This window comes from Hyperolius riggenbachi, chromosome 6 (genome assembly GCF_040937935.1).
Source record: "Hyperolius riggenbachi isolate aHypRig1 chromosome 6, aHypRig1.pri, whole genome shotgun sequence".
Taxonomy (NCBI): Eukaryota; Metazoa; Chordata; class Amphibia; order Anura; family Hyperoliidae; genus Hyperolius; species Hyperolius riggenbachi.
In genome coordinates, this window is record NC_090651.1 from 70,135,671 (window position 1) to 70,159,513 (window position 23,843).

Consider the following 23,843-nt stretch of genomic DNA (forward strand, 5'->3'; position numbering starts at 1 on the left):
GACGCACACAGTGACACTTGAGAAGTGAAATTACGTTTATTGGATTTACAGAACGTATGCAATAATTATTTAAACAAAATTAGGTAGGTTCATAAATTTGGGCACCACAAAAAAGACATGAAATCAATATTTAGTAGATCCTCCTTTTGCAGAAATTACAACCTCTAAATGCTTCCTGTATGTTCCAATGAGAGTCTGGATACTGATTGAAGGTATTTTGGATCATTCCTCTTTACAAAACATCTCTAGATCATTCAGGTTTGATGGCTTCCGAGCATGGACAGCTCTCTTTAACTCGCACCTCAGATTTTCAATTATATTCAGGTCTGGGGACTGAGATGGCCATTCCAGAACATTGTACTTGTTCCTCTACATGAATGCTTTAGTGAATTTTGAGCAGTGTTTAGGGTCGTTGTCTTGTTGAAAGATCCAGCCCTGGCGCAGCTTTATCTTTGTCACTGATCCCTGGACATTGGTTTCCAGAATCTGCTAATTTTAAGTGGAATCCGTGCGTCCCTCAACTTTGACAAGATTCCCAGTCCCTGCACTGGCCACACAGCCCCACAGCATAATGGAACCACCACCATATTTTACTGTAGGTAGCGTGTGTTTTTCTTGGAATGCTGTGCTGTTTTTCTTCCATGCATAACATCTCTTGTTATGCCCAGATAACTCAATTTTAGTATCAGTCCATAGCACCTTATTCCAAGATGAAGCTGGCTTGTCCAAATGTGCTTTAGCATACCTCAAACGGCTCCGTTTGTGCTGCGGGTGGAGAAAATGCTTTCTCTGCATCACTCTCGCATACAGCATCTCCTTGTGTAAAGTACGCTGAATGGTTGAACGATGACTCCATCTGCAGAAAGATGATGTTGTAGGTCTTTAGTGCTGGTCTGTGGGTTTACTCTGACTGTTCTCACCATTCGTTGCTTCTGTTTATCCGAGTTTTTTTCTTGATCTGATCTAGTTCTATAGGTTTTGGAATCAATAAAATGACAACCGTGCCCAAATTTATGCACCTGCCTAATTTTAGTTAAACCATTATTGCGCACTTTCTGTAAATCCAATAAACTTAATTTCACTTCTCAAATATCACTGTGTGTGTCTCCTGTACGATATATTTAACTGACATTCTTTATCCTAACAACCAACGATTTATACAGGAAAATCATGACGTTTAACAAGGTTGCCCAAAATTTCACATCCCACTGTACTGCAGGGATATATTGAGGGTGATGTGTGTGGGGGCACCTGTATGCAGACTGCACTGCGGAGCATGCTTCACTTCAGAATGCTGCTGGGAATACTAGAGGATGCAAGCTGAACTGGCCCCTAGAGACCCAGGCTCACTGTGGTCACATGACAGTGAGCCTGGAGTTCTAGTGGTCAGTTCAGAAGCTGCACAGGATTCTAGAGGATGCAAGCAAGAGCGAAGACAGGGCGCAACTGTATACATGCTGACGCATGCTCTGCACATTTTCTGCCCCTTGCCTTGGGGAATAATGTGTCTGTCCGGGTCCCTGCTAAGCTGCATGCATGTACTGCTCGGTGGAGACGGGAGGGAAGGGCATGCGGGTGTCACCCTGCTGGGGATCTTTCTTTGATGTAAAAAACAATATTAGGTTTATTAGATTAGCACTCTTTTAAATGATTTCATGCAGCAGATTCAGTAGAGTTATGCTGGGAATACATGGAGCTATCCGGCAGCTCGATCAGCCGCCGGATCGATTCCCGCTCGTCCCCGCGGGCGCTTCCTTATCTTCTGCTCGATTTCCGCTATTGTCCGCCCGCAGGTATCGAGCGGGGAATCGATCTGCGCGGCGATCAGACCAGTCAGAAATTATCAATCGAGCCATCAGCGGCTCCCTTGATAAGAAAACGCACTGTGTATCCCCAGCATCAAACCCACTGGGCGCAGTGTCAAAATTACAATAGAACGTAAATAACATATGGACACGCACACCGTGCTTATCAAATGCAAATAGGTTTGTATTCAAAAACAATTGTAGAGTACAAAGTGATGGTCTGCTTGAGCAAGACCAATCCAAAACACATCACAGTATAATAATCACAGTGAACCATCAATAAAGATGCATGAATAGGAGACAACCATAGAATCACACTATAGAGAGTAATATGCAACCAGTGTACATCGTAACATCCAGTTAAGATTTAGATCATATGATGAATGTAATAGTGTGATCCAGGAAAAGTTCATGAGAAAACCAAACGTCCCTTATGCTGGGTACACACTATGAGATTTTATGGTCGATTTACTGTTAGATCGATTATTTCCAACATGTCCGATTTGCTTTCCGATCGATTCCCGAGCATTTTCCGATCGATTCCCATTATCTTTAATAGGAAATCAATTGGAAAATGCTCGGAGATCGATCGGAAAGCAAATCGGACATGTTGGAAATAATCGATCTGACAGTAAATCGACCATAAAATCTCATAGTGTGTACCCAGCATAAAAGATAAATGTCCATACTGCAGCAAGCAAGATATGCAAAGTCAATAAAGTGAGAGGAGGTGCTGGCGCCCTCTATTGTTGCCCATCTTCCTTTGATGCCCCAGCAGTAATAGAAAGATGCTGAGTGAGGTGATCCTGGAGTATCTCTAAAGAGGTGGCCTGAGACTTCCTGTTACAGCTGGGACTTCAAAGGAAGATCCCACAGCAGGGTGATACTCGGGTTATTTTTAAAGACATTAATTTGGAAATACTTTCATGTCGCACTGATCATACAGGTTTACTGCCTATTTGTAGCAGCAGTGGGATTTCAGTTTACATTCTGATCTTTGCCTGGCTATTGTGCATAAGTGTGCTGGGTAAGGTGATATGACTGGCATTAGAGGTAAGGGGATTCTTCTGGTTTTGCTTTTTATGCACATTGATACATTTTCTTTACATAAACCTGGAGGTCTTTCACATGTCTAAACATGAAAAATGGGCGTAGCAATAGGGGTTGCAGAGGTTGCAACCACATCGGGGCCCTTGGGCCAGAGGGGACCAGAAGGGCCCTCCCTCAACTACAGCATTAGCTCTCTATTGGTCCTGTGCTCATAATAATCACTTCTATAGATACTTTCAATAGTGGTAATCATTAACAAACTGCACCACATCCCCTTCTTGCACCTCTGACACTGTAGTTGCCATTGGTAGGTTTTGGTGCGCCGTATCAACTGTTATGTGTAGAGTGCTTAGGGGGCCCCATTGTAAAACTTGCATTGGGGCCCACAGCTCCTTAGCTACGCCACTGATGAAAAAGTTTAGCATTTTCCTTTGCATCATCATTAGGGGGGTACATTACATACTCAGCTTTGGGTAATTTTAATAGCAGAACAGAGTGTAATCTCCTAACTTGCCCACCATTCTAGGAGAAGCATCCAGAGGTTCTTAAAGTGGTCCATAATAATCTTATTCTGTTGGTAATAATTGTGCAGCCTGGTCTCAGTGGGTTTGTGAAGGATGACAATGTTTTGTGTTGTGAGAAAAAGGATAAACTGTTTGTGTTATTGTGTATACCATTGTCTGTATTCTCACATACCCCATGTTTGTTCCTTACTTTATACAGTGCTATGGAACATGTTAACTCATTATAAATCAATAAAAATAATTGGGTTTGATGATCTACAGATAGTCTATTAGTGGGCTGATAGTCATCTTCTCTTTACAGGAGAAGTGCCATCAGTACTGGCCAGCAGAGCGCTCAGCACGGTACCAGTATTTTGTGGTGGACCCAATGGCCGAATACAACATGCCTCAGTATATCCTGCGTGAATTCAAAGTGACGGATGCACGGGTGAGTGGTGGTGGGGGTTGGTGAAAAAAAAAATGTATGAACTTTCTTCTGACCTTGTTACAACTGCAAGTTGTGCTGCTTCATCTGCCCAAAAAGTGCATGACCCACTAAGTTTTCCTAAAGCATGATGGGAATTGTAAACCCTTAAAGGAAACCATAGGTGAAAAACTGATGAGATGAACTTTAATATCTGTCCTCAAACTCCAAAAAATGACTTTAGAATCCCCCAGTTTTATTTTCTGTTTAAAAGCTAAAAAAAAAAAAATAGGTTTAATATTGTATTGTCTTGCCTAAATGATAGTCTTTCAGTGTCCCAGAGCTAAAATATATGAACCATTTCGTTTTATTATTATTTATTCCCTGCATTCACAAGCTGTTATCTTCCAGACAAGATAATCTAATCTGACTAATTACACTGTAGTCAGACTAGGTTGCAAATGGAGAGAAACTGCCACTTGCATACCTGAAGGTTCAACTCTTTCAGACAGAAAAGGAATAAAAGGAATATACTCTAGTTATTGTATTCTTGGAACTGTGCATATACATGTCTATCTCATCATGCCACCTCAGGTACACTTTAAGCTAGCCATACACAGATTGATTATGAAACTGATATGATAAGCCAATTGATTCCTACCTGACTAAAAATCTGTTGAATAGTATTAGTGATCAATTCCTACACCACATGGAAAACTGTTTCAATAGCTTTAAACAAACGTTTATCAAGCATCAATCAATCAGGTTGTACTGGTCAATGCGGTACAATGCTAAGGGCCATCCATTTCCCTACATCTCCTGTTCCACCTCTGTTGCATGGAGATTTTTTAACATGTCAGACTCAAGTGATTACATTGAATAGTTGAGGCAATAAATGACTGGCATATATAATCAAACTGACAAGTAAGCAATCAGAAAATTAGTGTATGGCCAGTTTTATGCCTAAAAATCATGTGGTTGCCAAACACTGTGTGGACTCAATATAAGAAACAGTGGAGACTTGTGAGCTGGTAGTTTAGCATTGATCTATATTTGACATCCGCTGATCAAGAAGTTTGTAACAGACATACAAGCCCTGTACCTGTGTGATCGCTGAGAAATAACAGCAACTGATTTGACTGCTATGAATGGAAATAATTGTTTCTGAACTCTGCATTGTCTTTATTGTTGAGTACCATTATGTGTCCATACATTTTAGACTCTCTGCTTTGCAGGACGGACAATCCCGGACCATCCGCCAGTTCCAGTTCACAGACTGGCCTGAGCAGGGAGTGCCAAAAACGGGAGAGGGCTTCATTGATTTCATTGGACAAGTGCACAAAACGAAAGAGCAGTTTGGCCAGGATGGACCCATCACTGTTCACTGCAGGTGAGGAATTATGATTATTCTACTACAGCGGGACCTGACCAATTCTGACCTGATGCAGGCAGGGATGGTTTAACACCTGACGGGGGGCCCCAGAAACCAGAACAATGTCACTGCCCAGATGCTGAGCCTCCACCTCCCCTCCCCCCTTCATTTATCCGCACTCACCAATATCTCCGCAAGCAGGGCCCCCAACATGACAGCAGCAGTTGTAGTTTACCTGTCTCGGCTGCTGTGCTGGAGCCGCTTACCCATCTTCATTCCACTTCCTGTGCGACGCAGCGCATCATATTTAACATGCGCCGGGTTTCACAGGAAGTGGAATGAAGATGGGCAAGTGGCTCAAGCCCAGCAGCCGAGACAGGTAAACTACAAATGCTGTCATGCTGGAGCCCCACTTACGGAGATATTTGTTAGTGCAGATCAATTAAGGGTCGGGTCAGGGATCTGGCAGCGTGGGGGTGGCGGAGCAACCACATTGTTAAGGCTGGGAGCCCCAGCAGTGCTCGGGGCCCTGGAGCACTTTCCCTTCATGCCAAACGCACCGGCCCTGGATGCAGGTGGGCGGACCACTTACTAAACAGACATGTGGTGAGGTTGCCCATCCTGGGTATTGTATGTTGCAGCCCTGATAGGGTCACCACTCCTTTTCACCAAAGAAGGACTTTGGTGGCAACAGAATACCTAAAAAAAATCAGGTTGTTGTATCACATCAGGTGCATATGAGTAGAACATCTTTACTCAACATGCTTTGAAGGAGGTTTACCCTATTTATACCTTGGACATTTAGCTTGGTGAGCTTCTGACTGTTGAGGTTAGGGTGGACAACATGGTGTGATCAAAAGAGCTGTCTGAGCAAAGGATTTAAAAGAGGTAGGAATAAGTTATTGTGTTGTGTCTATTACAGTGCTGGTGTGGGCCGGACCGGAGTCTTTATCACGCTCAGCATCGTACTGGAACGGATGAGGTACGAAGGAGTGGTGGACATGTTCCAGACAGTAAAGACATTGAGGACACAGCGGCCCGCCATGGTGCAGACAGAGGTAAGACCATTTTTTTTTTTTTTTTTTTACTCTGTACAATTCCTTACATCTAAACTATACCCAAGACTGAATAAGGCAAATTATGCAAAAAAATCAGGATAAGTGTGACTATAAACAGCGCTTAAAGTGAATAGGAACCCATATTTAAAATTAAAAAAAAAAAGTCAGATACTCACCTAAGGAGAGGGAGGCTCTGGATCCCATAGAGCATTCCCTCTCCTCTCCTGGTCCCCACTGTTGCACTGGCTCTCCCGTAGCGGTATTCAATCATTTCAGTCAAATACCGCTGTTTCCGGGCCGAAGGGAGGCTTCGGAAATGCTTCGGGAGCCTGAGTGTGCCTGAAGACGGGCCACTCTTCACTGTGCATGCGCGAGCACCCTCTATGACGCACTCACGCGTGCACAGTATGGAGCCGCCTGTCTTCGGGAGGACTTGGCTCCCGAAGACTTCCGAAGTCTCCTCGGCGGGGGATGTGAACGGGGGAGCCAGCGTAGCATCGGGGGCAACGGGAGAGGAGAGGGAAGGTTCAGTAGGACCAAGCCTTCCCTCTCCTTAGGTGAGTATCTGTCTTTTTTTTTTATTTAAATATCAATTCTCATTAGCTTTAAAAGCAAACTGGTGGACAGGATATCCCATTCATGGGCCTAATGTAGTTCCCCATACAATACTGCTTGCTTCCTCTCCTCTCTAGAATCAAGTGATGAGCAGGTGACACACAAAGAACAAAATCTTTTAACCACTTGGCGGCGTCAAAGTGGCACCCCCAGGACCGCGTAACACCGATCGGCGGCAGCACCTGGGGGACTGATCAGCCGGGGATCACGCGCGCATCCGCCGACATTAGGCTCCGCCCACCTGCACCGTCAACCCGCCGGCCAATTAGCAGCGCTGGCGGGTTGTTAACACCCGATCTGCCACATAGAAGTGTATAATACACTTTGTAATGTATACAAAGTGTATTATACAGGCTAACTCCTCCCCCGGTGGTCCCAGTGATTGAGGGACCACCAGGGGGGGAGGCAGCTGTGCATGTAAACACACACACTGATCCTGTCCTGCGGTCACCTGATCACCCGCCCACACCCTCAGATCGCCCTCAGATCACCTCCCAAGTGCATTGTTTACATCTGTTCTCCCCTCTAATGACCCATCAATCACCCCCTGTCACTGCTACCCATCATGCCCATCAAATCAGACCCTCATCTGCCCCTTGCGAGCACCCAATCACCCGCCCACACCCTCAGATCCCCCCTGATCACCTCGCCAGTGCATTGATTGCATCTATTCACCCCTCTAAATCACACCATGGACACCCATCAATCGTCTCCTGTCACCCCCTAGCACACCTACCCATCAGATCAGGCCCTAATCTGCCCCCTGCAGGCTTCTGCTCACCCGGCCAAACCCTCACCCGCCCCACCGCAGTGACAGAATTTGTTTTTCTGATCACTGCAAAAAACACTGTACAATAACTGTGGCGCTGTAAAGATCAGTGACCACAGCTTTCTACTTCACAAGTACTCCCTTTTGGTAGATAGGTGCTCTTTTTTCTGGGTAGTCTCAGAGGAATACCCCCTAAATTTAGCAGTCCACCATGGCAAAAAAAGAGGGGGGTATTCCGCTGAAGAGGCCGCCGAGATTCTGGCCCAGTGGGGTGAGTGCGATTGGGAAGCCTCATCCGACGAATCATCCGACGGGTCAGAATACGAACCGGTGAACAGCAGTGGCTCTTTGACCGATAGCAATGACGAGGTTGAGGTCCCGGCTAGAGCCAGGCGTACCACACACCCCATGTCACTGGACCGCAGGATCAGACTCAAGGGCAGCAGAGTGGTGCTAGCGCTGAACCGAGTTTTCTTGGTGAGGCATGCACCAGCAGCGTAGTATCTCCTGGACCTAGCACCAGTACTACCATAGACCCTGGTGAAGTGGCAAGCACCAGCATGGTAGTAGAAACTGGTTTGGTGGCATGTGCATTAAGACCCGAGTCGCAGCCACCAGCAAAACAGGCCCGTACTACCCATAGTCGCCCAGAGGTGCTGGCAATCCCCTGGTTCCGCCGCACCTGTACTGCCCCCTCTCACCGCCCAGTCTGGAGTCCAGGTGGAGACAGATAATCTAGGATTGGCCCTAGACTTTTTTCATCTGTTCTGCACCGTGGATCTCTACGATTTAATTGTGGCTGAGACCAACCGTTATGCCACACAATACGCAACCGCCAATCCAAGAAGCTACCATGCCCAGCCTTTTCGTTGTAAACCACTCCAAGTTTCCAAACTTAACATTTTTTTGGGCCTTCTCCTTAACATGGGTCTAGTCAAAAATAATGTATTGATCTGTCTTATTGGTCTACACACCCAATACATCACATGCCCATGTTCTCTGCAGCCATGTCCAGGTCACGATTTGAGAACATCCTGCACTTCAGTGCCAATACAACCTGTCATCTAAGAGGCCACCCTGCTTATGAACGGTTCCACAAAATTCAGCCCCTCACAGACCACCTGTCATCAAAATTTACAGATGCTTATACCCCTGAACGGTCATTTTGAGGCATTTAGTTTCTAGACTACTCCTCACGGTTTTGGGGCCCTAAAAGGCCAGGGCAGTATAGGAACCTTACAAGTGACCCCATTTTAGAAAGAAGACAGTGGGAGATATATCTCTGTAAATGGACAATTTTATGTGTAAAATAATCAAAAAAATTGTCATTTACAGAGATATTTCTTCCACCCAGCATGGGTATGTGTAAAAATACACCCCAAAACACATTATACTACTTCTCCTGAGTACGGCGATACCACGTGTGACATTTTTTTGCAGCCTAGGTGCGCTAAGGGGTCCAAAGTCCTATGAGCACTTTTAGGCTTTACAGGGGTGCTTACAATTTAGCACCCCCCAAAATGCCAGGACAGTAAACACACCTCACCATTGACCCCATTTTGGAAAGTAGACACCCCAAAGTATTCAGAGGGGCATGGCGAGTCCGTGGCAGATTTCATTTTTTTTTTTGTCACAGGTTAGCGGAAATGGAAACTTTATTTATTTATTTTTTGGTCACAAAGTGTCATTTTCCGCCAACTTGTGACAAAAATAAAATCTATGAACTCACCATTCCTCTCAGTGAATACTGTGGGATGTCTTCTTTCCAGAATGGGGTCATTTGGGGGGTATTTATACTATCCTGGAATTCTAGCACCTCATGAAACATGACAGGTGCTCAGAAGAGTCAGAGATGTTTCAAACTAGGGAAATTCACTTTTTGCACCATAATTTGTAAACGCTATAACTTTTACCCAAACAAAAAAAAAAATCCAATAAGTGTATTTATTGATAAGACATGTAGCACAATACATTTAGAGAAAAATGTACATAGAAATTTTACTTTATTTGAAAAATGTCAGCACAGAAAGTTAAAAAAATCATTTTTTTGACAAAATTCATGTTTTTTTTTATGAATATACTAAAAACTAAAAATCGCAGCAGCAATCAAATCGCACCAAAGGAAAGCTGTATTAGTGACAAGAAAAGGAGGTAAAATTCATTTCGATAGTAGGTTGTATGACCGAGCAATAAACCGTTAAAGCTGCAGTGGTCTGAATGGATAAAAGTGTCTGGTCCTTAAGGGTTTTAAGACTGCAGTCCTTAAGTGGTTAAACTATGAGGGTGGTATAGAAAATAAGCTTTTTTGGTAGCAGCCATTTTCAATTAACCTGCTAAGGAAACATTTTATGTTGGGCTCGCTGTATTTTCAGATTTCTCCACATAATCCCACCTTTATTTAAGCATTGTTTTCATATCTTTTTACAAGGGTTTCAATCCCCTTGTTATAGTAGTATCACATTTCTCATGTATGAGTTGGAGAAACTGGGGATATTTCACGTTAATGCTGCTGAACTGTCATTCTGCAGTCACATGACAACTGGTGAAGGGAGGTAAGAAGTGAATCTGACAGAGGGAAGTTAAAGTACACAGAAAGAATACCTTGTGTGGCAGATAAACAGCTGTCACTTTCTGGACAACCCTTGTAAATTTCCTAGAATCTTTGTATCTCTGTATTGCATTAGAAATCATGAAACCTGCAGTCACAAGGTAGTAGGTGTTGAGCAGTTGTAACACCTCAATTTACAAACAGGAAACTAAAGTAAGAAGAGATCTTATTCCTTTATGGATAGGTGCAAAACTGCAGGCAAGCAGGACAGCACAGTTTTTTTTCTCAATTTCTAATGTTCAGTTGCAAAGGTAATATTTAGAATTAACATTAAAACAGCCTGGTGGTTTTTAGAATTTGCCTTGTTCAGTTTTGAATGTCAACCCTGTTCTAAAGCATGGTCATAAACTCAAATACAAAGTGGGATGAAATTGAATACTGATGCTGGTGTTGTACAATGTACCAAACAATATAGAGTGGGGGAAAGCTTGTGGGCCAATTATTTGACATGTATGCTTTAGAAGGAACTATTAAAAATGTTGCCCACTACAGCCAGAAACCATAAAGTTGCCATTTTTATCATGTACACCACATTTAACCAACCTGGTGATCACACACAGTTAAAGGGAATCTCATATCATAAACCTATGATATAATTATTTGTATGTGTAGTACTGCTAAGAAATAGAGCATTAGTAGCATAGATATCTCATATTGTTTCCAGTACAGGAAGAGTTAAGAAACGTCAGTTATCTATGCAAAAGAGCTCCTCTGAGCTCTTGACTAATTTAGTCAGAGCAATGCTATTTTCTGAAGCACTTTTCTCAAACTGTCTCTCACTGTTTTTGGTTTTCTTAAGGTTTTTCTGCCAGGAAGTTCAAAGCATCATTCGCTCTGCCCTCATTCATCATTTAAAATACAGAGTGTAATTTGTAAACTGCAAATGTTAGAGAATAATGCACGGTTATAGAAAAACAGCTATATAACTGAAAATACAAATGACAGTATTGGCTTTGCTACTAATGCTCGTAATTATCTGTATTACATATACAATTCATTATATCATACCTTTTTTTTTCACTTCAGTGTCTTGTACTTGCTCAAGCCTAATGCTGGGCATACACGGCATAGATTATGCGCCGGATCGAGCCGCTGGCTTGATCCCGGTGCGTCCCCACCAGCGCCTGTATCGATCCCCGCTCGTTATCTTCCGCTCGATTCCCCGCCCGCGGGGATCGAGTGATAATATCCGACAGGTCCAATGACCTGCCGGATAGATTCCCCAATCGAGCCATCAGCGGCCCGATTGATAAGCAACAAACTTACCGTGTATGCCCAGCATGACATGGTCACTACACAGGCTAAAGTGCTGCACAAACTACTGCTAACTGTGCACCAATCAGGAGCCATTTTTGTTGTCTCCTGACCTTATGACCTGGCCTTAATCAGAGTAATCCCAAAGTAAAAAAAAAAAATGCTCTGATTCGTAAGTGGCCATGCAATCCTTAAGTGGTGAAGTAGATTTATTTATTTCTAGTCTACAATTCTGTTTTCCTTATTTGTGACAGTTTTGAGCACGCTTGTCCTTGTTTACATTATGCATAGGTAGCCTTAGCCCTAAACTAGGTGAGACGCAGCATTTTATGCCAAAAAAGTTTAAGTGCCATTTATGTTTGTTTTTTGGTACAAATATTGCACTGTTTAGGGCAGAGACAACTCACTTTAGCATCTCCGTTCTGATTTTTAGGGCCTATGTCCACTAGAAGTGAATTGTGGTCATTTTCCACACGATTTTGGCTGCAGAATCGCCAGATATTGAAATGAGTAGACTGCATCCAAATTGCGTGCGGGCAACGAAAAAAAGATGCATGCTGCAGTTTTCTGCAAAGGGATATGGATGCAGATTCACATCAACTCGGATACCACGTCCGTTTCCGAAACATCCCAGTGGAAATTTGCCCATAACACCACTGCCCCCAAACTACACAGAAGTTTAAGTAAAATTCCATGTGTGCTAAACGTTACCTGTAAAACTGTATGAGTGCAGCACAAATGTTTTAGCACTCTTTCTAAAGCTTACTACCAATTTAAATTTGCACTAAGCCATCAGTGTCTAAGACTGTGAGCCCAAGCTGCAATACTTCTCTAGTTGGTAGTACACTATTATGTGTTGTACTAGTTCTGAATAGAGATGAATGAGCATAGTTTCACGAGAAGCAAAACTGTATCCACATGTGTGCAATGAGAGGGCTGGGTTACTTCTATCATCACATCTTGCACACAACAGCAAATCCTTCTGACACCACTTCCTTCACAACTAGAATTTCCTCGGTGAGAGAGGAAATGTCAGGACCATGGAATGCAGCGGGAGAGACAGTGATACAGGTAACATTACCCTATCTACCCTAGCCCCCTCTTCACACACGCATGGACAGTTTTGCGTTCCCGTTCATTGTTCTCTGGGCTAACCGGCCCAGGTATCCGCACGGGAGTGCACAGACAGTGGTGGTCGCGGCGGGGATAAAGTTAGGTATTTAACACTGTTGAGGAAAACCTGGATACTCCTTCCTTCTGCATGCCCCCTCCACTGCGGACTGGGACCCTTTTCTTCTTTGCGGACACATCCCCTTTTGTGCAAGAGTGCATCCTCACTGCACAGGCACCAGTAGGGTTTGCAACTAAGCAAGAGCAGCTCTGTGCAGAGGAAACCATTGTGCATGTGTGGCACCGTGCTCCTGCAGGGACTGTACTTTACGCATGCGCAGTGTAGCCACTCTGCTACATGGAGGGAAGCACGGCCGCAAGTAATATTTGACGTTAATTGCATATATTTTAAAAAGGGTCTCAGCCAAGGAACAGAGGAGTGTAGGAAGATTGTGACTCTCCAGAGGCTTCTATTTAGTCTAATGCAAACTAGAGCAATGTCTGGAAATAGATCCTTGTGACTGCAACAGCAGCCTGGGCCACAAACAGAGGTAAGGGTGAGATATTCTGCTTCCCTATAGGTATTTTCAGTAATACTTACTGAATTGTATGGCTAGAGATAAAATATGCACTGTTAGTAGAATTGTGTTGCTAATCTACTGATTAAAAACGTTGACTAACATGTTTCCTGACAATATCCCTTCTCATTGCAGGACCAGTATCAGCTGTGCTACAGAGCTGCACTGGAGTACCTAGGCAGCTTCGACCACTATGCAACATAACTACCGCTAAGCCCATCGGCCTATCTGGGAGTGACGCGTCAGGGGATACGGGCATCGGACACACCTACCTGTGCCACGCCCACCTCCCATCCCAGGCACTGTTCCCACGTCATCTATGAATAATGCAAAGCTTTGCAAGACTTGCCTGGGACTTCGCACAACTCATCCCTGTCCCCTTCCATTCAGGTCTTGCATTCTCTGGCCCCCAAGAATGGCACACAGGAAGAAAAATTCCTACTTATTTTTATTACTTTTAATCAATTTTTTTTAGATTTATTTTTTTTTTAAGTCGGGCATTCCTGGCTAATTTTATTGTAATTTTAAATATGTTGCTAAGGGAACAATAATAATTCCAGTGGCGTTATTACGATCCCAACTGCAAGAACATTTGTGCAGCATGTCACGTTCCCTGACGCAGCTCTCTGTGAGCACAAGGATAAAGATAAAAAGCACACAATCTGTGGGCGTGGGAACAGCGTGCGCACACCTGGAGAAGCCAATAGAAAACCACAAACTGAAGAATAAGAGATACCACTGACAACAAAGCTACAAACTTGATGTTATATCTCATCTCATGTAAAGCGTGATCATACAGGAGACAATGGAAATATCATGTTTAAAAAAAAAACAATGACTTTTTAGCACAAGGGGTGGACAATGAGGGACCAAGTTAAAAAAAAAAATCATTGACCAGTTCCTTTTATTTTTAGTTATTTACTCAGTTTTCTTAATTTTTTTTATTATTATTATTTTCAGCCTGCAGCCACCCAGCACCACTCGCCTGGAGCGAGAAACACACGAGGTTACAGGACTGGGGGGCGCCTAGATTGTTGAACAGAGTATATATATTTGCTCAGTTGTAGGATGAAAAGCCGAAGGGTCATATTTTTCTTTTTCCCAGTTAAAATTAGTGTAAGAACATCAGGGGGCAACCTCAGCATTAAGATATACCTTGTAAGGGGGCACAAACCTGATTCCTCTCTCTAGAAAATAACATTTGTTATAAATGTACAGCATTACAGACCTAACAAAACTATATCAGGAAAGAGCGTACTCATGAAACGGTACTCTGTATTACTTAGTACGGCTTAATACGTAATGGAGGGCAGGCTGTCCTGCAATTCTGGGTTCTGATATGACAAAATGAACAGGTGGTGGATAGCTGATGGAACTTGTATTGTATAAGCCACAGACGGATCATCTGGCTCGCTAATGTTGGATAAGGAGACCATTTTTACCTTGTGTATACATTAGTGCTGTTAGGAGTTTGCTCCGTTGTATACAGTATGTTTTCTATTTGTTAATAAAAACAAGAAAAAAAAACTAAAAAAAAAATACAAGCAAACTCAGAGTCTACTAATACCGCATCTTTGCTCAAAGAAAAAAAAAAACTTGATGTTAATAAATTTGAATAATCAAGTTTTATACAAGTTTGTGCAATGTTTCTGACAATGTCCAGGGGTGATACTAACTGCAGCACTGTTACAATAAAAAAACTGCATTTCTACAGTACTCCTTTACCAAAATAGAGTATAGGGAGTTCTGTGACCCCTACGAGGAAAATTTACTGAGGCAAAGGTGACAGTTATAATATTTCACATGCATTGTAAAACACACATACCGTAATTCTTCTCTATGAGGAATCACAAAGAAGTGGGAATATGTGTGTTCCTGTTTGTTGGAGGGGGGGGGGGAATGACCGGCTATGGCATTTTTGCTCTCCGCATGCGACTCCCTATTCCCAACAGTAAGGTGGCTGTTGCCCAAAAGTGTGTAGAGGCTGCAGATTAATCTGGAAAAACGCAGCCATTTCCCACTAACTCAGTGATCTGCAAACTTGGCTCTCTAGCTGTTAAAAAGACTCAAAAGTGTCAAAATATATTCACTTCAACCTTGTAATTTGCTTCAGGAGTCTCAGCAGAAGTAAATCGCCGCATCCTCGCCGCAAAAGGAGGGCTTTAGAACCCCTGGGAGATAATCCGGGCAGCGCTTCCTTAAAGAGGCAGAGCTTTCAGCTTCAGCTCTGCCTCTACTGATGTCAATCGCGGCGGATCGCCGCCTCTCACCACCCCTCTCACTCTTCCTTCATAGAGAGGGGCGGGGAGAGGAGATCTGCACAGCAATTTACGTCAGGAGAGGCAGATCTGCAGCTGAAAGCTCTGCCTCTCAGTGCAGCAGAATCCATGACTAAGTTGGTTGTGGATGTTTGCCCCCAGGATTTGGGGAGGGGGGGATTGGGGTCTAAAGACCTCGTTTTGCGTCTGTTTAATCCTGCCGAGATTGAAGCGATTTACAAGGTAGAAGTGTCAAAATGTATTCGCTTCAGTGTCTCTTTAAAGGGACTCCGAGCAGTGCAGAAACTATGGAAAGATGCATATCATTTTAAAGCTCTCTTTCTCCTCTTTCCAATGATATATAAATCGCTGCCCTACGCCTTTTAGTTTTCGCTATTTTCGCGATTGAAATTGCCGCGGCCGCGATTTCAATCGCGAAAATAAAGAAAACTAAAAGGCGTAGGGCAACGATTTAGGTGTCGCCAGAAAGAGGAGAAAGAGAGCTTTAAAATGATATCCATCTTTCCATAGTTACTTGTATTACACAGGGACGACACTTTCCCCAGTGTCAGCAGCTCCATTCAGCAGAAAAAGTCGCCCTGTGTAATACAATGTAACTATGGAAAGATGGATATCATTTTAAAGCTCTCTTTCTAGCGACACCTAAATCGTTGCCCTATGCCTTTTAGTTTTCTTTATTTTCGCGATTGAAATCGCGGCCGCGGCAATTTCAATCGCGAAAATAGCGTAAACTAAAAGGCGTAGGGCAGCGGTTTATATATCATTGGGAAGAGGAGAAAGAGAGCTTTAAAATGATATGCATCTTTCCATAGTTTCTGCACTGCTCGGAGTCCCTTTAAGGAACTACAAGTCCCACAATGCATTTGCCTTTATGAATCACGACTGTGGCTGTTGGCTCTCCAGGTTGAAATTGCATTGCAGGAGTCTAAGTTTGCAGATCACTGCCTGCCAAATTGCACCCATTCACGGTAAAATAAAAATGTTATATTTTCTTGATTATTCAACCAAAACAATCAAATGAGAGACAAGAAAAACGGATTATCCGTTTAAAAAAAAAAAAATCTAATCAGTCATGTTGGGAAAATATATTAGATCCAACTGAATAATTTATATTATCTAATCGAAAAAAAAAATGAAAAAAATTGTACTATATATAGGCACCATAAGGCTGTATACACTCATCCAATTTTGATTGGCTGATTTTGGTGTTGATGTTCAAATCCAGGTTTGCTACTTCAGAAACCTGAACTATGCTGCACACCACTCAACACCTTACCTAGAGAAGAGAATCTTGGGAGGTGCTTCCACGCCTGGCTTCACGTGACTCTGCTGAGGAAGCGCGGGAGTCTCGTGGGGCGCAGCGTGAACTCCATTGACCTCCCCGTGACCCTGTCCTCCGAGTAAAGTGCTGAAATGTTGTATGCAGCGTAATCCAGGTTTCCGAAGTAGGAAACCTGGATTAGACAATAAACACAAGTCAATTTTTCCACTTCCAAGTAAGTATGAAGTTCAACAGTCTTTGATTACTATTAACTGATTGTGTAGTATTCTGGTGGCTGGATAGTGTACTGGTTAAGGGCACTGCCTTTGACATGGGTATCCTGGCTAGGGTCAGTACCTATCCAGTAAGGAGTACAAGGCAAGACTCCCTAACACTGCAGGGTGGCCTCTTGAGCACGTCCCAGTGGCTGCAGCTCTTGAGCGCTTTGAGTCTGACAGGTGAAAAGCGCTATATAAATGTTCTGATTATTATTACAACTGGGTCTCTGTTATTCCTTTAGTCCCAGTTCACATTAGCTTTAAAAAAGCGGACCACAAGTGGAACAGATACTATACAAACGGAACAGATCAAATGTTAACCTTTGGAACCATTCACATGCATGCGTCCGTCCGGATCCATTGTGTACGTTCTGCTGAATGGAAAGCAATTTTGCTGCAGCATTGGGAGCAATTAGATAACGGAACGTTTCTTCACACTAGTTAAGAAACAGTCCGTTCTGTGGCCAAAATCCACTGGGGGGGGGGGGTCCTCGAGGGTGGTGATGTGAGTATTGGGGCCACTGGCCATCTGGGAGGGAAGGTTTCTTCCACAGGCTTCCGACTCTTCCCCTTGCGTTACGTGACTACCAGGAAGCGTGTTAGTCACATGTAGGGATGCTCTCACGAGTAATAATGTGTGTATAAGCACTCAACTTCATGATTTAAATGAGCTTTAAAGGGGAACTGAAGAGAGAGGTATATGGAGGCTGCCATGTTTGTTTACTTTTACGCAATACCAGTTGCCTGGCAGCCCTGCTGATCATCTGCCTCTAATACTATTAGCCATAGCCCCTGAACAAGCATGCAGCAGATCAGGTGTTTCAGACTTTAAAGTCAGATTTGACAAGACTAGCTGCATGCTTGTTTCTGGTGTTATTCAGATACTACTGCAGAGAAATAGACCAGCAGGGCTGCCAGGCAACTGGTATTGATTAAAAGGAAATAAATATGGCAGCCTCCATATACCTTTTACTTCAGTTCCCCTTTAATTAGCTTAATTACTCATAATTCCGCATCCTCCCTGCGCTCAAAATATCTTGCACGCGTCCTATTGGAGCCAGGAGGAGGAAGAGCGTGGTGATGAGGCTTGCAACGTGTGCAAGCTATTTTGAGCGCAGGGAGGATGCGGAATTATGGGTTACTAACCCTTTATATCCCTGCCGCACACTTAAGCTAATTAATGTTCGTTTATAATTACGAATTCGAGTGTTTACACACTCATTATTATTTGTGAGAGCATCCCTACATGTGACTACCACACTTCCTGGTAGTCACGTGATGCAAGGGGAAGAGACAAAAGCCTGGGTAAGAAACCCTCCCTCCCACACCCAGCACACCAGAGTTGCAACGGAGTGAAAACGGAGTCAGTCAACCGGTGATCAGATCTGTTTTTCACCGATCAGTTTGTCAGTGTGGACCAAGGATTCACTTTACCAGATCCATTTGGCTTTCAAATACAGTGTGAACCAGGCCTAAAGCAAACCTGAAATCGGGAGGCTTGCTTTATTCTCTTCCTCCTTGACCCCACCACCACCACTGGCCAGGAGCTTCCTCTTGCTTGTGGCCAGACTCTCCTCAGAGTATGGGCATAGCCATACCGCACAGACCTGGGCGAGCATTTTCACTTACTGTGCAGGTGTGCTTGTACTCGCACATGTGCAGGATGGCAGCTTTTGTACATAGAAGAGAACATATCCAGCAAGCCCCTTATAAATGTTCCTTTCCCTGATGGTGTGAAATGCATCACAGGTGACTTTTTTTTTTGTCTCGTCAGACCAGCGGAATGTTTTGTTTACGGAGGCCTGGCCGAGCGGTTTTTGTAGCGTTTTCCAAACCGCTTCCGCCTGTGAAAACGCTTGGCTAATATATTTCAATGGGATGGTGCACACCAGCGGTTTGAGGTTTTTAGCAAACCGCAAATGTGGGTCCTGCAGCACTTTTGCGGTATGCAGAAGTGTTTCTGCCTCAATGTAAAGTATAGGAAAAGTTCAAACCGCTCTGGAAAACGATAGATCAGAGCAGGTTTCCAGGCGGTTTTGTTACAGAAGCTGTTCAGTAACAGCTTTACTGTAACAATATTTGTAATCTGCTACACAAAAAAGCTCCAAAAAACCCTAGGCATGTTTAGAAAACATCTCTAAACATGCCTAGAATCGCTCTGAAATCTGCTCCAAAAACCTCTAGCGTTTTGAGAATCTGCTAGCGGTTTTGGTGTGCACTGGGCCAGAGAGTTCAAATGCCAGAACAAAATATAGCGTGTCTCCAAGAATGCTCTGCAGGGGGTTCTCAATGCTTATCATCCTAGGCTAAACATCACAGGGAGGGTAGGCTGCGTACATTTGAAAAGGGCACCTGATATACAGGATCTTCTCAAAAAATTAGCATATTGTGATAAAGTTCGTTATTTTCTGTAATGTACTGATTTAAACATTAGACTTTCATATATTTTAGATTCATTACACACAACTGAAGTAGTTCAAGCCTTTTATTGTTTTTTTCTATCTCAAAAAATTAGCATATTTCATCCAACCAATAAAAGAAAAGTGTTTTTAAAACAAAAAAAAGTCAACCTTCAAATAATTATGTTCCGTTATGCACTCAATACTTGGTCGGGAATTCTTTTGCAGAAATGACTGCTTCAATGCGGCGTGGCATGGACGCAAACAGCCTGTGGCACTGCTCAGGTGTTATGGAGGCCCAGGATGCTTTGATAGCGGCCTTTAGCTCATACAGAGTGTTGGGTCTTGCGTCTCTCAACTTTCTCTTCACAATATCCCACAGATTCTCTATGGGGTTCAGGTCAGGAGAGTTGGCAGGCCAATTGAGCACAGTAATACCAGGTCAGTAAACCATTTACCAGTGGTTTTGGCACTGTGAGCAGGTGCCAGGTCATGCTGAAAAATGAAATCATCTCCATGCTTCCATCTGCTGAAAAGCTTTATGAAGTGCTCCAAAATCTCCTGATAGCTAGCTGCATTGACCCTGCCCTTGATAAAACACAGTGGACCAGCACCAGCAGCTGACATGGCACCCCAGACCATCACTGACTGTGGATACTTCACACTGGACTTCAGGCATTTTGGCATTTCCCTCTCCCCAGTCTTCCTCCAGACTCAGGCACCTTGATTTCCGAATGACATGTAAAAGTTGCTTTCATCTGAAAAAAGTACTTTGGACCACTGAGCAACAGTCCAGTGCTGCTTCTCTGTAGCCCAGGTCAGGCGCTTCTGCCGCTGTTTCTGGTTCGAAAGTGAGTTCATGCTTCCATCTGCTGAAAAGCTTTATGGAGATGAAGATTTAGATTTTTCAGCACGACCTGGCACCTGCTAACAGTGCCAAAACCACTGGTAAATGGTTTACTGATCATGGTATTACTGTGCTCAATTGGCCTGCCAACTCTCTTGACCTGCACCCCATAGTGAATCTGTGGGATATTGTGAAGAGAAAGTTGAGACGCAAGACCCAACACTCTGGATGAGCTTAAGGCCGCTATCGAAGCATCCTGGGCCTCCATAACACCTGAGCAGTGCCACAGGCTGATTGCCTCCATGCCACGCCGCATTGAAGCAGACATTTCTGCAAAAGGATTCCAGACCAAGTATTGAGTGCATAACTGAACATAAATATTTGAAGGTTAACTTTTTTTGTTTTAAAAACACTTTTTTCTTTTATTGGTCGGATAAAATATGCTAATTTTTTGAGATAGGAAATTTGGGTTTTCATGAGCTGTATGCCAAAATCATCAATAAGAAAAACAATAAAAGGCTTGAACTACTTCAGTTGTGTGTAATGAATCTAAAATATATGAAAGTCTAATGTTTATCAGTACATTAATAATGAACTTTATCACAATATGCCAATTTTTGATAAGATCCTGTAGATAAAAAAAAAGCCAGATTCAGCTACAAAGGGGGCCTGGTGTAGCCAAAAAGCTAGTTTTAGTTTATAAAAACGATGCCGTTATAGGCAAAATTTGTTGAGCTATAAAAGGGCTCTGGATATAGCTGAGAAAAGTGATTACTATGACCTAACTTCTCCCTACTCTCACACAAAACCCTCCCGTGGTGGTGCCTAACCCTAAGCCCCCCCTTGTGATTCCTAACTTCCTGCACCCCCAATTAAAAAATCTCAGCTATAAAAAGGCGCCCTTTTGTAGCCAAATCAAAAACCTTGTAGGCCATATTTGCAGGAATAACGAAGTCTATGAAGGCGCCCTTTTAATACAGATGCCTCAGGCACCCTTTTCAACAGATTACAATAAGCTACATTCAATCTACAGCATTGGATACATATAGGGGGTGTTTGTAATACTGAAACCAACATGCCAAAATTAATGTACAAGTGGGTGTCCTGAATAATTTCTTGCATTCTACTTTGTCACTATAGTGCCTCTTTAAATTATCTTGGATCTATCAGTCTAAAGGTGCGTTCTCACACACTACCGGCAGCAACAACGGGTCCGCTGGACCCTCCCACTGGGTGGACATTTAGCTGACAGTAGTGCGTGTATACGCGCTGTCAGCGGACTGATCAGGCTGTTTCTGAACGATCCGCTCAGCGTACACACACACGCTACTGTCGGCTGAACGTCCGCCCAGCGGGAGGGTCTGACGGACCCCTCATTGCCGCCGGTAGTGCGTGTGTACACACCTTTAAGGGTCATACACACCTACCATCTGTACAACTATCTGACAAACTTGTCTGTTAACTGCTTGCCGACCGCATCATGCCGATGGGCGTGGCGGCAGCCCCAGGTCCGCCGATCGGCATAAAGTCCTGGGGCAGCAGTTTGCAGGAGATCGCGCACATCTCCTGCTCGGGGGGCGGAGCTGCGCCCTTCCTTCAGTCTCCGAGCGGCAATCACCGCTCGGGAGACTATTAGACGGCGTGATCACTGTCTATTTACATGTACAGCGCTGCGATCAGCAGCAGCGCTGTACTGGGGACAGTTGTGTTACACGGCTGTCCCCCTGGGAGACCTGAAGGTGATCGGCTGTCATAGGCTGAAGTCTATGACAGCTGATCACAGTGATTGGCTGGCGAAGGAGGGAGGGTCCAAAATAAAATTTAAAAAAAGTACAATTTATAAAATATATATATATATATATATATATATATATATTTATTTATTTATATATATATTTACATAAAAAAATAAACACGGGGGCGATCAGACCCCACCAACAGAGAGCTCTGTTGGTGGGGAGAAAAGGGGGGGGGGGGAATCACTTGTGTGCTGAGTTGTAGGCCCTGCAGCAAGGCCTTAAAGCTGCAGTGGCCTCATTTGTTAAAAATGGCCTGGTCATTAGGGTGGTTTAAGACCGTGGTCCTTAACCTCTTGCCGACCATGTCACGCCAGTGGGCGTGGCCGCGGCGGCAGCCCCAGGACCGCCTAACGCCGATTGGCGTAAAGTCCTGGGGCTCTGTTTTGCAGGAGATCGCGCGCATCTCCTGCTTGGGGGGTGGAGCTCCACCCCGCCTTCAGTCTCCGAGCGGCTATTGCCGCTCGGGAGACTGTTAGACGGCGTGATCGCCGTCTATTTACATGGTGCAGCGCTGTGATCAGCAGCAGCGCTGCACTGGGGACAGCCGTGTGACACGACTGTCCCCCTGGGGGACAAGAGAGCGATCGGCTCTCATAGGCAGAAGCCTATGACAGCCAATCGCCATAATTGGCTGGCTGAGGGGAGGGAGGGAAGGGGTTCAAAGAAATAGTTTTTCTTTTTTTTTAAAAAAAAAAAAAACAACAATAATATTTATTATAAAAAAAAATAAATAAACATGGGGGAGTGGTCAGACCCCACCAACAGAGAGCTCTGTTGGTGGGGAGAAGGGGGGGGGAATCACTTGTGTGCTGTGTTGTGCGGACCTGCAGCTTGGCCTTAAAGCTGCAGTGACCAATTTTACTAAAAATGGCCTGGTCACTAGGGGGGTTTAGCCCTGCAGTCCTTAAGTGGTTAAGGTACCCATGCATCTAGCGATTTTTGCTGTACGATCGACGGTTTGATTTGATCATTTTATCAAATCGGGAGGGAATTAAGAGAAAATTGAGTGTTCCATTATGCCCAATCTATGAAAAGTGGCCGATATGTCGAATCGATAAGCTTAGTCGATCAAGCAGGATGCAAGATATTGGTTCATCACACAGGAACTGGCTACTGTTTATGTATCATTCAATCAATTTTTGCATTCAGAGCATGGAAACACAACATTGGTCAGATTGATTAGTGAAGGTGAATTGCATAGGAATCGCATTGTAGCATGTGGGGCACTAGTTGATCGACTTTTTTGGGGAATCGACTTCAGTTTAGTTGATTGAAAGTCGATCACTTTGTTGATTGAATCAGAATGGCTAGATGTATGGCTACCTTTATACTGTCTGCATGTATATGTGTGTACCAAAGGCATAACTACAGCCTACTGGGCAAAGATCTGCCAGTCCGGCCACTTGCCCACACTCGTGCAGAAACACAAATTGCACACGGATCGGTGTTGCACAGAAAGAAAACGCCACAGAGAGTCCAGATTTTACACTAGGACACTGTCCATTCTTACTGCCACTCAGTCCATTCTGAAAAGCCTGGACAGACAGAAGCATGAGGATTCTCCAGTGCGCTGCAATAGACCAATGGGAATCCTCAGCAAGAGAGAATTCTCATTGGTTCATGTTGAACCAATTAAAGTTCTCCTGGATGCTAGTAAGAATTGGCCTGTTGCAGCCTATGGAGAGCTAGCCATGCTTCTGCTGGCCTCCAGGCTGTGGAAGGGACCAGAGCGCTGGTGGCAAGACAGGTGAGCAGCGATCTGTACGTACAAACGTGATCGATGTGCCCTACCATTCAGGTTAGATCCGTGTCACACGGATCAGTTTGTCAGAAA

General features: G+C 44.0%; 1 protein-coding gene across 15 annotated transcripts in view; it reads left to right on the top strand.

Annotated features, from left to right (window-relative positions):
* PTPRF (protein tyrosine phosphatase receptor type F) overlaps nucleotides 1-14,780 on the top strand; it is a 1,415,717-nt gene extending 1,400,937 nt beyond the window's left edge. For all 15 annotated transcript variants that reach the window (XM_068239458.1, XM_068239459.1, XM_068239460.1 and 12 more), the window contains 4 exons: nucleotides 3,681-3,806; nucleotides 5,018-5,172; nucleotides 6,077-6,212; nucleotides 13,282-14,780. In XM_068239458.1, coding sequence (XP_068095559.1) covers nucleotides 3,681-3,806; nucleotides 5,018-5,172; nucleotides 6,077-6,212; nucleotides 13,282-13,350 — 486 coding nt within the window. In that variant the 3' untranslated portion in view covers nucleotides 13,351-14,780. The remainder of the gene's footprint in view (nucleotides 1-3,680; nucleotides 3,807-5,017; nucleotides 5,173-6,076; nucleotides 6,213-13,281) is intronic.
* The last annotated feature ends 9,063 nt before the right edge of the window (nucleotides 14,781-23,843 follow it).